Here is a 15,600-nt window from a genome sequence, read left to right as displayed (position 1 = left end):
ACCGTTCATTTTATAGCATGGTAAAACTTGAGCTTTACTCCTCAAGTTGAAATGAATTTGAGGAATCCTAATTCGCACAAGTAGGGTGGTGTTTCATTTGAAAAAATTGAACTATGTTGATTGGTCTCAAAAAAACTAAAAAAATCAAATAGCATGGTTCAGTCTAAAAGACAACAATCCAAAAATCGATCAGCATATCATACGGTCTAATAGTGAAAGAACATTCAATAACAAAATTTGCCCCACATGAATGATTTATATGTTTCCATCACTGTCTATAACTTTAATTTATCTGCAGAATTATAAAAATACACAAAAGAAATGTTGATTGATAAAAATTATTAGCTTATCAAATACCTATCATTTTATTGAGATTGCAATGTACTAATAAAAAGGAATTAAAAATCTGATTATTCATGAATGAATCAAGAATATTTAGACTTATGAATACATTAATCTAGATGGATGGGTGTGCTTTGAAGTAGGCCAAGAGTCCTATAAAAGGAGCATTCATATAAGTAGTTGGTTCAGATTGAGAGACATTAAAACGACCATCAACGTATTGATCATTGTTATCGGGTCCTCCGACGATAGCCCCTACTAGCACATTTGGATTTGGATATTTGCTTTCATAGTATGGGGTTCCTTCTTTGCAGGCAATATGGTTCGGGTGACTCTGAATTGAAGGCAAGCTCGAGCCACGGTGATGAATCTTTCGTGGGAATTTGTTGCCATATCCCACCATGTATGACATCCCTAATGGATTCTTTCCAAGAATGTAGTCCACCTGCCATGTTCAAAAGGAAAATTCTTGCGTAAATTTTGTCTATGAGGTGGTCCTATATAAATAAAATCAACAAAATTGCAATACGTTATTATTGATTGGAAAATGTGAATAATTATATGAGAATATATTAAAAAAATTCTGCTCTTTTCATGAATGACGGTTATAGAGTTTATATAACAGTTTATTGAGCAAGAGTTATGAAATTGTAAGTTTAAATATCAAATAGAAAAAAAGAAAAAAAATGACAATAAAAGATCATTCCAATTTTTAAATTTGTACGCCGGAATCAATTAGCTAACGCTTAAAAATATTGTGAATTTCTAAAAAATATATTTGATTTATGTTATTTCGAATCAATATAACTAAATTTTACTCAAATTTATCAATATTAATCAATTACAGACGATATTTTTTATTATTAAGTCAATTAACTTTCAAATTATATCAGATGAACAAATTTAAGGACCGTAATAATCCAATTTGAGAACTAATTGATGTAAAGTTGAGAGAATTGTCTTTAATTGATCGAAAAATAAAAAATAATATACCTCATATTAAATAGTTTTAGTGTAAATTAATCGATTCTAATGCATAAATACAGGAATCCCTACAATCCATTGTTTGAAAAATTGGTGTGCCATACCTGGCCTTTAGCAACGGTGGCAAGCCTAGCTGGAGTGGCAACAACATTGCCACATTTAACTTCTCTTTTACTTTGTTCCAAATAACGAGAGTAAACAAGAAGAAGAAAGGACAAAGCAGTCACATGCTGTAAATTGCTTGGTCCAGCTTTAAATAAAAGCCCACCTGATCATCCAAAAAATATAATCCATTTTTAAAATATATGTCTAAACTAGTAATTATAATTCGTAAGTCTAAAATGGTTCAACTATAGATTAGTATATAAATAATTTACCTGCAGAGTATGTAACAAGTTTAGAAGGCGAATCAGGCAATATAGAACATACAAATCTATCTGCATCTGAAATGAAGCTATTTTGACTAGGTTTACCACCCACCAACTACAACAACAAATTATTTTCTTTTGATTATGGGATAAAATAATATTTAAGTAAGACGGATTAAATTTAAGATAAATAAATTACCGGAGAAACGAGTATGTTAATGCCAGCGTGTTTCGAATCCCATCCAAATTCATCAAAGTTGTCCATGGAATTCAAATTATCATTGGATTTCATGGCGAGAGTTCTGTTTTGGATATAGCTCCAATATTTGTTATCATTAGTTGCCTTGTATAACCATGATGCTCCCCATACTAATTCATCCTGTCATAAATTAATTTTTCATTTATTCTACTTCAAATCTATTTCCTCTATACATTACGTTAAGGATAACGGAAACACTGAAACATTTCATGGAACGATAAAAAAATAGATTATAAATATAAAATTTTGGAATTTCAAAAGTAAATTATAATACCTGATAACCATTAAAATCGCAATAAAACGGGCACACCCCCTTGCCAACACTGTTGTTGTAAGATCCTTGATACTTGTCAGCAAACTCAAAGACCTGACCACCCATTTATAAGCAAATTGATCGGTACAAACATAGTAATTATACATGGCATGTACGTACCACAGAAATTGAAGCAATGAAATAACCAGAAACGATAAAACATTAAAGGTCGAAACAATAATTTTACAATAATAGATTAGAGAAACATAATAGATTTCCAGTTTGATCAATTAGCTAAAAATTTATTCAATTTTTTAAAATTGATTGGATTATGCTTACGTATTAATTGAATGTGAAATTTAAAAAAAAAAAACGAAAAAAGTTACCAATTAGCATGTCATGTGGTTTGGATAAATCAATTTTAAAAAAATATCATATTTATTTTGAAAAATTAAATAGATTTCCGACGAATTGACCAAACTGCAATAGATTTCCAATTTTTAAAATATTTAGATAGATTTTCAAAAGGTAAAAAAATTTGACTTTTTAGCACCATTAAACCAACTAGAAATATAGTTTTGAAGCTAAAAGCAGTTTTGCAAATAGAACCACAATGTCAAAATCGTAGAAATGAAAAAGTTTTCGAGCAATATAACTCGATATTGAGAAAACCTCGAAATACGTACAGCTGTTGCTCTGTCGAGAAGGGTTTTAGAATATGCACTATCAATGCTCTTAAAAACCAAGGAAGAGGCAGTCAATGCAGCAGCAATCTCAGCTGAAAGTTCCGAACCAGGATGAGTTTGATTAACAACGTAAGTTGTTCTCTGTGTGTCCATGTCTTCAGGTCTTTCCCAGCAATTGTGGTCATTGATGGGTTCACCAACTTGAGCCACGACTGAACCAGGAGTGCTCGTGGCTTTAAGAAAATAGTCTGTGCCCCACCTGACGGCGTCCACTGCATGGCTCGTGTCTGTGCCCATAAGCGGGCCAAATTCTAAGACACTCCAAGCTAAGAGAGTTGTTGTGAATGCCATTGGGAAATTGAACTTTATGTTGTCCCCAGCATCATAGTAACCCCCACTCAAGTCCATCTAATAATATATCCAGAAATATATGTGTTTTTAGCAATGGTAAAAACACAGCTATATACTATTTAGATAAAAACGATGTGTTATTCACAAAAACTTGTCGAAAACTACATTTCAGAAACGGAAACACTTTTGAAATTCAAAAAAATTACTTTTACACCTTAAAAAAATTCATCTGTCCACAATTATATTAAAATTAATAAATATATCCTTAGAAAAACAAATTTACGGTACAACAATTTTACTTTTTGAACAAATTATATTCAAAAATTAAATAAAAATAATAAATAATCTAAATCAGTAAAATAATATAATTTAGTTTGTGATGTTTTTTTATGATAAATTGGTATATTTTTGGAGGAAATTCATAAAAAATTGATGATAACATAAAAATCATAAAAACAAATTAGCAACATAAATATGTTGACAAACCAGAATGTACAATTCCTTAAATTTTTATAAGCTTTCAAATTATAGACTACTTTATCATAAAAATAAGTTAAGGGACTATATGTGTATTATTTTTATCAATTAAACCATCCATAATTTTAATCTGTTAGTTGGATATAATTGACACAAATCATAAAATTATTAGACCTAACTAACATAAATTGTTATTGATCAGGATATACTAATTAATTTCATTTTTATTTTGGATATGCTAATTCATTTTCCTAAAAAAATTACTTAATATTTAAATATACGCTCTAAACTCGTAAATTTCATTTTATCTAAAAATAAAATTATTCCACTTTCATTTTTTTAATTTTTGAGTCCAAAAAGTATATCGAAGATATATATGTCAGATACCTCAAAGGTACATCTCCGATACATTTCTAATATGGAGCGGACAAAATAAAATTTTATATTGAATTTTTGAATTTTTTTTGTCGGTTTTAGGTTATTTTTGTGTTTTTCCTTTCATATAGGTTGATACTTACTTTAACATCAGAGCCATCATAGAGAGCAGAATCCTTCCTCCAACTCATCCTTTGAGTAGCAGGCAATTTCCCCGATCTCTGCCCTTCAAGAAACAAAATACATTTGGTGAGTGCATCTCCATAATCTTGAGATGCCACATTCCCAATACTCACCACTAATAACCCTAACAACAATACTATATTTCTACTATTTTTTATTCCTGTCATCACTATTTAATATTTTTTTCTTCGAATTACAAGAAATGTTTGAGAAACACTAACGACTAGTGCTAGCTTATATATGATTTAAGATGCTCATGAAAATCCTTTGTGCAAGATTAGTGTATTAAGTTAGTCTATGTAAATATAGAAAGTTTGTCAGAATATGAACTTCTTCGAGATACGGAATTAAAACATGGCATTGTCAACAAGAGAAAGAAAATAACTTGTAAAGAAGAATAATCTTGAATTCCTATTTTGCAATCTTTTTCTTCTTTAGCCAAAAAAAGTAGACAAGATAAATACTATTTTCGTCGCATAATTATATACATACGGTTAATATCACAAAGATAAATCAGATACATCGAATGATGTATTTATTCTATAATATTCTTAATAAAAAATAAAAATATTAATTTGAAATTTTTAAAATATTAAATGTTTGCTTGATAACAATATAAATTATATAAGGGTATGAATAAATATACGAATAAATTGTATTTTGAAAAATAATTTTACTTATATTTTAAAATGAATAAAAAATCAATTATAATGGGACGTAGAAATTGACAAATTTTATTAATTGGTAATCATAAATAAATAGTAGTATCACGTGTTACTCTATAAATAGACGATTTATAAGCTTACGTGGAAACTTTGATTCACTTAAAAAAATTCTCTATTTTAGGGGTTTGACTTTTTTACACCCAACCTTCCCTTATTTATAGTTAACATATTTGTTAATTATGCTTAGAAAATCCATATGACATATATATTGCTAAATTCCTTTTAAATCTTTCAAATCAAACCGTAACCTGAAATTTCTGAAATCAATAATTGGAGGCTTACTTTTGTTATTTCATGTATTTTTTTAATTAATGATTGCCCATTGCGTTCGATTTTATTGCTTAATTAATTAATTTATTACCTTATAATGAAACATTTTCCTCTTGAAGATTACTAAGAACCACAAAAGGCACAATGTTCATAAAATGTAATGGTCGATTCGATGAGTAGGTAATTTTACAAAATAATATTAAATTAAGTTTGATAGATATGCAGTTCAAACACGTTCATGGAGTTGAGTGTACATTTATATTTTAATTGGATGCTTGAGTACGTAGTAAAATAAATTGAGTTTTTTCATGTGAAGAATGTTTAGTAGAGAAGTATTAGAAACAACTTAATATATCATATGCCCTATAAATAGATTTACAACTACTATCTTTCTTGAAAGAATATGTTTTTACGTACCTATAACAAAGTGACACTGAAATAATAATAAACTAGTTTCTTTTAATTGTAAAAGTAACATGTTTGAACTTTGAAGTTTGGAATTTTGTTTGAAAGTGTATCTTTTCAATAATATTACCCAACTATTGATGACCAAAAAATAAAAGGTTATTGTTATTACATATCTACATTTTCAATTTGAAGCGTTTTTTTTTTCCATATTTATATACTTATTATGTGTATTAGCGTTTCAGGTAAAACGGAGCAATTTGAAATATTTTGGGCTTAAAGAAGAAAGAATTCAAATATCGGAATAGGAGCGAGTCGAAAGAACAAAGAAACGAGTGAGGGTCGGGGAGTTACAGGAAGGGCTCGATCGAGCCCTTCACTTATGAAGAGAGGCTCGATCGAGCCCTATGAACAAACCTGTCCAGAAATTCTTTAAGGCACAAGGCTCGATCGAGCCCTCATTCTTAAGTGGATGGCTCGATCGAGCCCTTTAAAAAGAAGTTCAGAATTTGAATTTCGAGACAAGACAAGACTAAGGGCTCCATTTTAGGCCCAACACTCCTTAAAAGGGTGTCCTTTGTTTACCTCATTTGTACCCCATATATGTAGCATTTTATCTTATTTTAGGGTATAGACAAATTGTAGAGTTTTGATTATTCTCCTATCTTTTAGATTAGCTACCATTTTGTGGAGATTCCTCTATTGTTGGAGCTTTTGGAAGTTTTATTACTTTGTAAGAACAAGTTCTTCATTTATTGCAAGTTTAGTTATTATTGAATCTTCATTATCTTTTATGGTTGATTGCTCTATTTATTTAATTAAGGTAACCCCTCTTTACTTTCTAATGTTCTACTTTTTTTATTTATCAATTGTTTGTGTTGCTTAAATCATGAGTAGCTAGACCTCTAGTCTAGGGGTTGTTATGATTGCCTTATTTGTTGAATAGGTGATTAGAATGGGTTTTGGATTAGGATTTTATTATGTTGATTTGGAACTAATGCCTAGATTAAGTTGATCCCTTAATTTTTGGTTTGTGTTTGATTAGTGAGGGCAAGAGTTAAACTAATCAAATGAACCTAGTTAACATAAGTTTGAGACCTAGATGCACGAGAGTGATTTAGGGATTAACGGTTGTGTAGTTTGCGAAGTAATTGGCTTGATTAAGTTCTATCGAAATCTAATTGTGCGAGAGTGAGTTAGATTTCGGTGGTTTAATCAAGTAGCGATTCTTCAATTTCCGGCTCGAGAGAGCGGAATTGATACCCTCGAATAGTTTGACCCGAACAAATATCCAAAGACCCGGTCCTTTTACCTAGGATTCACCTTGGCATGATTAGCAACCTTTAGGCGCCTTTTAATTCTTGTTTTTAATCCGTGATTTAGTAATCGTTGTTTAATTGCAATTTCTAGTTGTTAGTGTAGTGTTTAGTTGTTATTTATTTTGAAACCAAACTCCAATTATTGCTTGCTAAACGAATTGAACAAACAACATAAATTCATTCTCATCAATTGCTCTATATTCACTCTCCGTGGGATCGATATCCGATTTCCGGATTTACTACGAGTTGGGTTTATTCTCAACAACTAACGCAACGCACAAATGTTTAATATTTTATTGTGATTAAGTTTTTTAAATATTTTTTTTTTTATTTGTTTGTTGTTTTATATTTAATTAAAAAATATTTATGTGGAAGAAATATGATTTATGTGTTGACACGAAATACCTCTAGTGATAAAATTCCAATCTAAAATATACATAAATTTAGTGACTTTTCTATGCGCGATGTCACAAGATCTAGCCATTAGAAACCATAAACCAAATTGTCTAAATGACTCCAGTTAACTCTGCATGTAGGTACATTCAAAAAAACTGAGCAAACATACACCCCAAATCACATAAAAATAAATTAAAGGTTTGAGCACAAAAAAATACTAAATTTTTTCGAGTTTTATCAGTTATATCTAATCTTTAAAAATCAGTTAATTTAGCCCGTTTTAGCATATTTGGTACCTTTTATAGCCATTTTTAAAATAGAATCGATTTTTTTCGACATGTTTCCCGCATCACTGTCAATTCATCAATTTACTAACGTGACAACACTCAATCCAACCAAATCACGTAATCTTCAAATCAAATTGATTAATTTTATTATTACAAATTTATAAAATTTATATGTTTAAAATATCTGATATTAATTAATAAAACTAATTTAAAATCCTAACTAATTTAATTAAACCTATTTAAATCTAAATTTAAATCAAGAAAATTTATTTAATGATTAAAACAAATTTAAAATATATCTGTAGAGATTAAATTCCGCTAATCTCCACTCTCGGCGTCTCCCTCTCTCACTATGGCCTCTACCGTTCTCTCCCTCTCCCACTCTATTGTCTCTTCCGCTCTGGTTGCCCACTCCCACCGCTGAAGAACAAACATGTTATATTTTTCATCAAATAGATATGTTCTATTCTTCGTCGAACAATCTGTTCGACAAAGAACGTAATGGTTCTTCGTCCCATTGAAGAAGACGAAGAACAAATATATGTTCTTCGGCTTCTCCATCATTCTCCATTCGAGAGGCCGAAGAACATATCTATTCTTCCGCTTCTCTAGTAGAGAACGTTGTTCTTCGTCTTCTCCAACAGTGGTGGGATATTATTTTTTTTGTTTTTAAACTTTAAATTTTGAAGTTAACTATATTATTTAATTGAAGTGGAATAAATTTAAATATATCCATCGTGGTTGACATATAGTTTAACTAAGCCCTTAATATTATTAAAAAATTTACTAAAAATTTAATATAAAATACTTTTGATGCCGAATTTGTCTTTTCGGTTTGGTTTAATTTTGGACATAACAATTAGTTAAATTTTAATATAAACCAAAAAAACATAGACGAACAAGAATTTGATTATATCAAACCGGTCAATTCATTTTGGTTTGGAAAAATTAACTCTTTAAATTTTTTATTTATATCAATTTTGAAAAAACAAAAAAATATTTGATTATAAAAATATAAAAAAATTAATTAAAATCAAGAATTTAATTAAATTATAAAAAATAAATAATATTTCATTAAAACTAGTTAACCGTGTTTGCACGTATTTAAACGGGTTAGGCATGCATAACCCAATTAGATACGAAATTAATCGTGTCATAAATGGGTTGACCCATTTATGACCTAAGTCCATTTAAATCAAACTCGTTTAACTTCGTGTCGTGTTATATCATTTAATCATGTCGTATCTAAAATTGGCAGATCTATATGTATGTATGTATGTATGTATGTTTGTATGTATGTATGTATGTATGTATATATACATATTTGTATCAAAAATTAAAATATATAACTTCTTGACAAAAAATAGTACAATCGATCTCTTTGATAAAGAAAATTAAAATAAACTTATAGAGAAAGATAAAAGAACGCTAATTGATTTTAATTCGAGCTCCTCATAAGTCATGACATTCTTATCTTAGCTGGAAAAATATTTAAAGTTTTCATCTAAATCTTTTCTTTATCTCTTTGTTTGTTTTATATAACGTTTTAGTTCTATATTTCAATAACATGCTTGCTATACAAACAAAAAGGCACATGGGCCATTCCGACTATAATGGCTATTTGAACGAAACACATAAGTTTTTGAGTAATATGAACTTTGCGTTGCTTCATCCTCTTAAGCAACCCACTGTAACTTCAAATTCACTTGAGAAACAAAGCAATACAATATTTGCAAAATTTACAAAAATCACTTTAAGGAATGATTGTTGTGATCATTCTTATATTGTTATAGATTATATTGCCGTATTAGCCGGCCGGTTATTAGCTTGATACGTTCATTAAAGTTGCACTGATGTGTTGACAAGATAAAATTTGCTCCAATTAGTTATAAATTTGAATTATTTTAATAAGGTTAGATAAAACAAAATTTGATCATATGTTGAACTCGAAAATTCTCACTACAAAAAATAATAGAATTAGCAGTAGACACTTTTGCTACTAATAGTATTAAAATTGTTAGTATTAACATATAGTAACAAAAAAAATTACGGTATATTGCTGTTAATAAAACATTGTTTTAAGTAATTAGTAACAAAATTTATTGTAAATTGCTGTTATAACTTAATTAATGACATCAACTTTTAAAATTATTATTGCAAAATATTTTTTAGCAGTAAAAGAAAATTAGCTGCAACACATATTGTTGCCAAATACATAATTTGTTGTAGTGTGTTATCAAGACTTGATTCGAGGTAGCTCATACATGAGTGAACTCCACAGTAGTTTGAGAAATTCTCAAGCTGAGGTTGTTAGTTAATTACATTAATTAGTTTTCTAATGGTATGTTTTTCTTTGTAATAATCACCGACAAATACATTGTGCCATGTTAGCCGGCTCACTTCTATGTATACGTTGTTGATTAATTAGCTAGGTTAGGTTAACAAGAAAATTCTGTAGATGCTCTAATATCTAAAAAATGGCATAGAATATTTGATATATGATTATTAATTGCTTGATAAGAACTATACTTGAACAAATAATTTTTTTTTTAGCTTTTGCACACAACAATAAGTAAAGACAACGGAGAATATTATTATTCTAAATTTCGTATCTTGCATTTTCATTTATCTACTGTATACAATTCTTCATATATTTCGTATCTTGCATTTGCATTTTCACACCTTTCTCCTTTTCTTGATCTTAATTTCTACTTCTACATAAAGAACCCTTTGCTAAAATTTTAAGTCCCTTGTATTTCCTCACCTTTATACCATATCAGAAATCGAAAAAAATTTAAAAAAACCTCAACTATATGGCAATCAAGATTAGGCCATTGGCAATATTTGTCATATTTTTCTGTTCAATTTTCTTGACTGCAACATCTAAAAGTTCCAAGAAAACTATTGCATGGTGGTGCAACGAACAGACACCACATCCTGAAACATGCAAGCACTTCATCAGCCACAGGCACCAACATTATTCTCTCAAACATAGGACAGAGTTTAGAAAAATAGCTGTCCGATTAGCCCTAGAAAGAGCCGTTACAGCACAAAAAAAGGTTTCTAAATTAAAACCCAATTGCCATAATAACCACCAAAAAGCCGTATGGATCGACTGTAACAAACTCCATTCCGATACCATTACTCAACTAAATCGCACTCTTCATTGCGTATCAGCCAAGAAATTGAAACCGTGCTCGAATTTCGACGTTCAGACATGGCTAAGCACTGCCCTAACAAACATTCAAACATGCCGAACAGGTTCTTTAGACCTTAAAGTGTCGAAATTCATCACTCCAATTCTGTCGAGTAATTTAACTGAGCTTATAAGCAACAGTTTAGCTGTTAATGGAGTTCTACTGACGGTTAAAGATAAGAACAACACAGAAGTGTTCCCGAGGTGGTTTTTAAAGAGGGAAAGGAAGCTATTACAATCGTCATCGTTAGCCGGAAATGCAAATTTGGTGGTGGCGCAAGACGGGTCGGGTCATTTCAGGACAGTTCAGGCGGCGATTGATGTTGCGGCGAAGAGGAGATATATGACTAGGTTTATAATACATGTGAAAAAAGGTGTTTATAAAGAGAATATTGAGGTTGGAATCAATAATAATTATGTTTGGTTGGTCGGCGATGGGATGAGAAATACGATAATTACAAGTGGCAGAAGCGTTGGCGGTGGTTATACAACTTACAGTTCTGCAACTGCTGGTAAGATTACTTTTTCTTGCTTTGAGTTTAAGTAACTTCTTCTGCTGTTTTTTGTTCTTCTTATTCTATGTTGATTAAACAAGTGAAAAGAAATACTTTTAGGAAATCATTTTAAGCAGTTCAAAGTAGTTTATTAAAAATAACAACTGAGAAATTTGGTTAGAAAGAACTCTGATATATGTTTAACAGGTCCAGTTTGATTGATTGACTCCGTCATTTACACCTTTGAATTCCAACAAGTGATTGCCAATTAGGGGTCATGACTTATAAAATTCAAATGTTTACCTATTTTTATTAATTATAAATAACTTTTTTATTTCATCAAGTATAGTCTATAATTTAAATTTTTTTATTTCAATTTTAGCAAGTAGGTCAAATTGAATCAATTTAATTTTATTTTATTCACGTGTTAGCAATAAATATTTAATTATTATGCTTTTGATCATTGGAGAAGCGTTTGTAGGAGAAAATTAACTCACGACATTAGCAGAATGTTGTGCAACACTTATTTAATTGAATAAAAATAGGGTTATTGTCATAATTTAATCAGCATTTATCCAAACAAAAGTTATTGGATTATTGTCGTAAAATATTCCTAATTTTTTTGTTTATTTCGACTTAATCACATTAATTTTACCAAACATGCATGGCTCCTAATATTTCAACTCTTTAAAATTTTTCATCCTATAACCAAATGATGTTTTAAACGTTTTATTCCTGCCAGAAACGATGTTGTTTGGCCGTTTTGAATGACCGAAATGACACTGGATTGAGTTTTTTTATTAATGCTTAAAAATAAAATGTTATAGATGTGAAGTGCCAAATTTGGTAAAATGTGTTTAAATCAAAAACACAAAACGTGAGGATATTTTATGACAATAATTTTAAAAAATACAAGAAAATATAGTTATTTAGTGATTTTATGTGAGCTAAATTAAATTCAAACATTGACATTAAATATATTTAGCTATATTTGAAATGAAATTATTCAAATCGCAATTATTGATAAAACTAAAAAAATAAATTAAAGTTGACAAAACATTAAATATTAATTTGTTTTTTAATAAATAATTATTCAATAGGTTAATCCATTTTAATTATCTAGTCTCTCTTTAAACTTGTTATTTTAATTGATCTTATACTATTCGTTTTTTATTTATAAATCCTTTTGCATGGAAGTTGTGAGAATGTCGCTCAATTGCCATTTATAATTTATACGTAGAAAATATATACTTTTATATCTTAATTTATATCGTTCCTTTTAAAAAAATAAATAATCAATAGATCCATATATTTTTTATTTCATTTATTTAGCCCCCTCCAAATTTGATGATGTAAATGATTTTATGAAAGTGTCGAGTTAGATGCATAATTAAATTTCAATCTCACAAGTGTTTCATGTACTAGACAGAAACAAAAATTTGAAAGAAATAACAAATAGATTAAAATGAAAATTACATGAGCCTTAAAATAAATTTGGCCTAACTCAATTATGTAGAAGTTACTAATTACCGTTATTATGTGAATTTATAATGAAAAAGTTACTAATTACACATAGTTCACATCAAATCAAACATGTTCATGCTAAACTTTTATTCGAAATACTTGCAGGCATAGATGGTCTACGCTTTGTTGCTCGAGACATTTCCTTCATAAATTCCGCCGGTCCCCTAAGAGGTCAAGCAGTTGCACTCCGATCAGCCTCCGATCTCTCAGTGTTCTACCGCTGCTCCATCCAAGGCTACCAAGACACTCTTTTTGTCCACTCACAGCGTCAATTCTACAAGCAATGTTACATTTACGGCACCATAGACTTCATTTTCGGAAACGCCGCCGTTGTACTCCAAAACTGCATAATTTACGTAAGACGTCCCTTAAAAGGTCAAGCAAACATGATCACAGCACAAGGCAGAAACGACCCCTTCCAAAATACAGGCATTTCAATCCACAACTCAAGAATTTTAGCCGCACCTGAATTGAAGCCGGTGGCGCGTGCATTTCAAACGTATTTAGGAAGGCCGTGGATGCAGTACTCTAGAACAGTAGTTTTAGGGAGTTTTATTGATAGTTTAGTTCATCCAGCTGGTTGGTCACAGTGGCAAGGTAGTAATTTTGCTCTTGACACGTTGTATTATGGGGAGTACAAGAATTTCGGACCGGGGTCTTCGACGAGACAGAGGGTTAAATGGAAGGGTTATCATGTTATAACTAGCAGCAGTGTTGCCTCAACTTTTACTGTTGGCCGTCTTATTGCCGGCCAGTCATGGTTGCCGGCTACTGGAGTTCCGTTCACCGCTGGCCTTTGATTATAATACCTGATTTATTTGAGTTTTTATCTATCGTGTAATTATTCTTTTTTTATTAACAGTGCTTTTATTTGTTTATTCATTAATTTAATCAAACTTATTACTATGTTTTCTTTTTTTTTTCGTAATTCCATAAGATGCTCTCGACATGTGTCAATTATGAGACGGCACAGTTAAATCTTTCACATTAAAACTATTTTTTATTTGAACCGAGTGGGTATCTTGCGGAAGGTAAATTTCTGACCCAAATTTTAAACGGTTGCATACGTGAATACGGTAATTTTGCTTAAAATAAGAAAGTGTCTTACAAACTCTTGGGGTTTATTATTTTTTTGACAAACTCATACTTAGTTCTTTTATTATTTATATACTAAAATCTATTTTATTTATATATATAATTTTTGAATAATAATTAAACATGAGTTAATCTGTAAATATTTAAACATATAATTATTAAATAAATGTATAGCCAATCAAAAGTATAATAAAACTAGTTCACTGAAAAGATGACAAATACTGAATATTCGGCCCAGTAGTAAATGTAGTTGAGCTACGATAATTAGTTGGTTGGATCATCGAGTATGGGCTTGGACCAGACTAGCTAAGGTTACGGGCTATTATTCATTGGAATAGATCAATTTTTTCGGTTGCATGTTAGAAGTCCAAATGGAATATTCTATTTTAAAAGTCTCATTTTATATAAAAATATTATCATTAATAAGATCAGTAAAATGAAAAAAAAGTTAATGCTTTTTAGTGTTTCTTTTTAATTTTTATATAAAATAAAATAGTACTTTTAAAATGGGATATAGAGTAATTAAAACAAGAAATTGAATTTAAATAGTTGCAAGGGACTATTGTGCATGATATAGATATCTATTCCCTCTATCAAAATCTAATTGATAATTTATATATATATATATATATATATATATAGTATTGTTCAAATTGATGTCTGCTTAAGCACTAATTTATCAATGGTCATCCCAATTATTTGCTGTATTAATTGATTAATTTATTCACTTGTAGCTATCTATCATTTATTCTTTCAATTATAAATTAAAAGGTCAAGTGCTTAAATAATTAGTTCGAACAAGAATTTCATTACCAAAAGTTACAAATGGCATTATGTACATGTATGTCTTGCTGTTCCGTGTCTTCTAAACCTAGCACACAAAAAAGAAAGTCAATGTTATGCATATTATCATCCTTGAGTAACCCATCTAAAAATTCTTTTTACTATTAATTTTTATTTTACTTTCTTTTTATTAAACATTTTCTACTTAAAAAAAATACTGTTAATTAATTTCATGGATTCGTTGTTGTTTTTTGGAAGGAACTGCAGAAAATATCATCATTTCATATAAATAAAAAATGACGACGTTCCATTTAATAAAAGGACAGCAGTTACACAGAATTAATAACAAAAGGACTTTTGAAAACCAAAAATATTAATAAAGGTCAATTAAAATAAAAATTAATAACACATGAACGGATTAAGCCTTTTTTTTTGTATATTAATATAATTCTCATTTTTAATTAGAGTTCATTTTATATTGGTTTCTTATGCTCCATGGCACCGCGTATTGATAGATCAAAATGGGTTTAAAGTAATTAAGGTCAACAACATAGCAAAGTCAAATATAATAGTAGGTGAAGAGAATACAGCAGCTGGCAAGTTATATATTTTTTTTAAATGGCCACTCATGAAAATTGCATGACACTATAGTTTAATTACTGGGTCTAATTAGAAATAGCTTCATATATATAATACATAGAATCATTCAAATAGGGTTGGCCTCAGAACTTAAACTTGTGGGCGTAGATATAAAGCAAGGAATAGCCAAACAAGTCCTGTAATGGAAGGCGGCACGGCACACCCATAATAAGAGTATAATCTTGAAAT

General features: G+C 29.7%; 2 protein-coding genes across 2 annotated transcripts; one reads left to right on the top strand and one right to left on the bottom strand.

Annotated features, from left to right (window-relative positions):
- Positions 1-281: 281 nt before the first annotated feature.
- LOC126672346 (endoglucanase 8-like) lies at positions 282-4,509 on the bottom strand. The gene is made up of 7 exons (XM_050366293.2): positions 4,239-4,509; positions 2,893-3,300; positions 2,228-2,320; positions 1,894-2,073; positions 1,704-1,809; positions 1,431-1,594; positions 282-787 (listed from the first exon to the last, which is right to left on the bottom strand). The coding sequence occupies exons 1-7, from the start codon at positions 4,443-4,445 to the stop codon at positions 458-460; spliced, it is 1,488 nt and encodes a 495-aa protein (XP_050222250.1). The 5' UTR covers positions 4,446-4,509; the 3' UTR covers positions 282-457.
- A 5,812-nt stretch (positions 4,510-10,321) lies between these two features.
- On the top strand, positions 10,322-13,780 carry LOC126672345 (probable pectinesterase/pectinesterase inhibitor 33). The gene is made up of 2 exons (XM_050366292.2): positions 10,322-11,388; positions 13,000-13,780. The coding sequence occupies exons 1-2, from the start codon at positions 10,494-10,496 to the stop codon at positions 13,692-13,694; spliced, it is 1,590 nt and encodes a 529-aa protein (XP_050222249.1). The 5' UTR covers positions 10,322-10,493; the 3' UTR covers positions 13,695-13,780.
- Positions 13,781-15,600: the final 1,820 nt, after the last annotated feature.

This window comes from Mercurialis annua, linkage group LG3 (genome assembly GCF_937616625.2).
Source record: "Mercurialis annua linkage group LG3, ddMerAnnu1.2, whole genome shotgun sequence".
In the NCBI taxonomy this organism is placed as follows: Eukaryota; Viridiplantae; Streptophyta; class Magnoliopsida; order Malpighiales; family Euphorbiaceae; genus Mercurialis; species Mercurialis annua.
Note: the sequence above shows the minus strand (reverse complement) of the source record. Positions and strands in the feature narration are given on the sequence as shown.